Below are 1,128 nucleotides of genomic sequence, written 5' to 3' on the forward strand. Positions count from 1 at the left end.
ATAGATAGATAGATAGATAGATAGATAGATAGATAGATAGATAGATAGATAGATAGATAGATAGATAGATAGATAGTCACAGCAGTTTGCCCTTCTAAGCCTGGAAGAATAAGAGCTATCTACAACAGGTAAGATGATAACTGTTCACAACCTTTCCACAGAACTTTACTTCAAAAGATCTAAACCATCCCTTTAAGGCATTTTTGCATCTAAATTTTAAACTTCAAACATTATTCTGTGGCTTTGGAAGGAAAAAGTGCATTAATTATAGGGGGTTCAAAATAATATGCTGGAGATGTTAGAGAGGGAGAACAGAAGGCACCAGGCTACAAAGAAAAATTTATGAAAAAGTTTCATGATGTAGTAGATTAAGTTTATGTTGTAAAAMCAAAAGGGTAAAGACCTATTCTTACCAGCAGATTTTGTGTTTTAAAAAATCAAAATTATGTGGAGTTAGTGTTGGTCATTGGCTTTGATTTTCTTTAAAAGCTCAGTATGATGGAGTAATAAAAAAATAATAATAACTTACAGTTTCTGTCTTGCCCTGGACTGGTTTCTCAGCTTCAGGCACGACCTGTTTGTCCACTCTTATCATCCGGTTGATGTAGGCAGATGGACAGGTGGTCCTCGGAGGTCTGTCCTCAGAAGGTGGATCTCCCTTGGAGTTTTTGCGGCTCTTACCCGGTAGTAGGTTGTCCCAAATTCTCCCATCTTTCTGAGAGCCCACAGCGGTTCTGTTCAGCAGCTCCGGGCCTGAGTTCTGTCGGTTTCTTCCGGACAGGAGAGACCCAACGCCTCCTCTGTCCGCAGAAGAGTTCTTGGTTCTGTTTGGTCTCGGCTGGGAGCCTGCAGGTTCAGAGCGGATCCTGTCGGTCCCGTTTCTCAGAGTCAGGGGGAACTCCTTGAACCACTTTGCCATTTTACCCGACTTCTCTGCCCGATCCGGGACACCTTTCCAGCCCCCATTCAGCAGGACCCCCAGGGACCCACCTTTAGTAATCACACCGCCTCTCTAACAATGGACTTCCGCTGCTTTATTCTGGCATAGATCCTGTGAAGAAAACATTCACACTTCAGCTCCAGCCTAAAAAAAAAAAAACCTTTCAAATTTGAAAAAAAAAAAAAACT

The 1,128-nt window shown here is 42.1% G+C and overlaps 1 protein-coding gene across 1 annotated transcript in view; it reads right to left on the reverse strand.

Annotated features, from left to right (window-relative positions):
• The window catches only part of LOC106518106 (SH2 domain-containing adapter protein E), a 7,309-nt gene extending 6,183 nt beyond the window's left edge, over positions 1 to 1,126 (reverse strand). Inside the window, exon 1 of the mRNA XM_014009216.1 lies at positions 530 to 1,126. Coding sequence (XP_013864670.1) covers positions 530 to 919 — 390 coding nt within the window. The 5' untranslated portion in view covers positions 920 to 1,126. The remainder of the gene's footprint in view (positions 1 to 529) is intronic.
• Positions 1,127 to 1,128: the final 2 nt, after the last annotated feature.

This window comes from Austrofundulus limnaeus, unplaced genomic scaffold, assembly GCF_001266775.1.
Source record: "Austrofundulus limnaeus strain Quisiro unplaced genomic scaffold, Austrofundulus_limnaeus-1.0 Scaffold56, whole genome shotgun sequence".
NCBI lineage: Eukaryota > Metazoa > Chordata > Actinopteri > Cyprinodontiformes > Rivulidae > Austrofundulus > Austrofundulus limnaeus.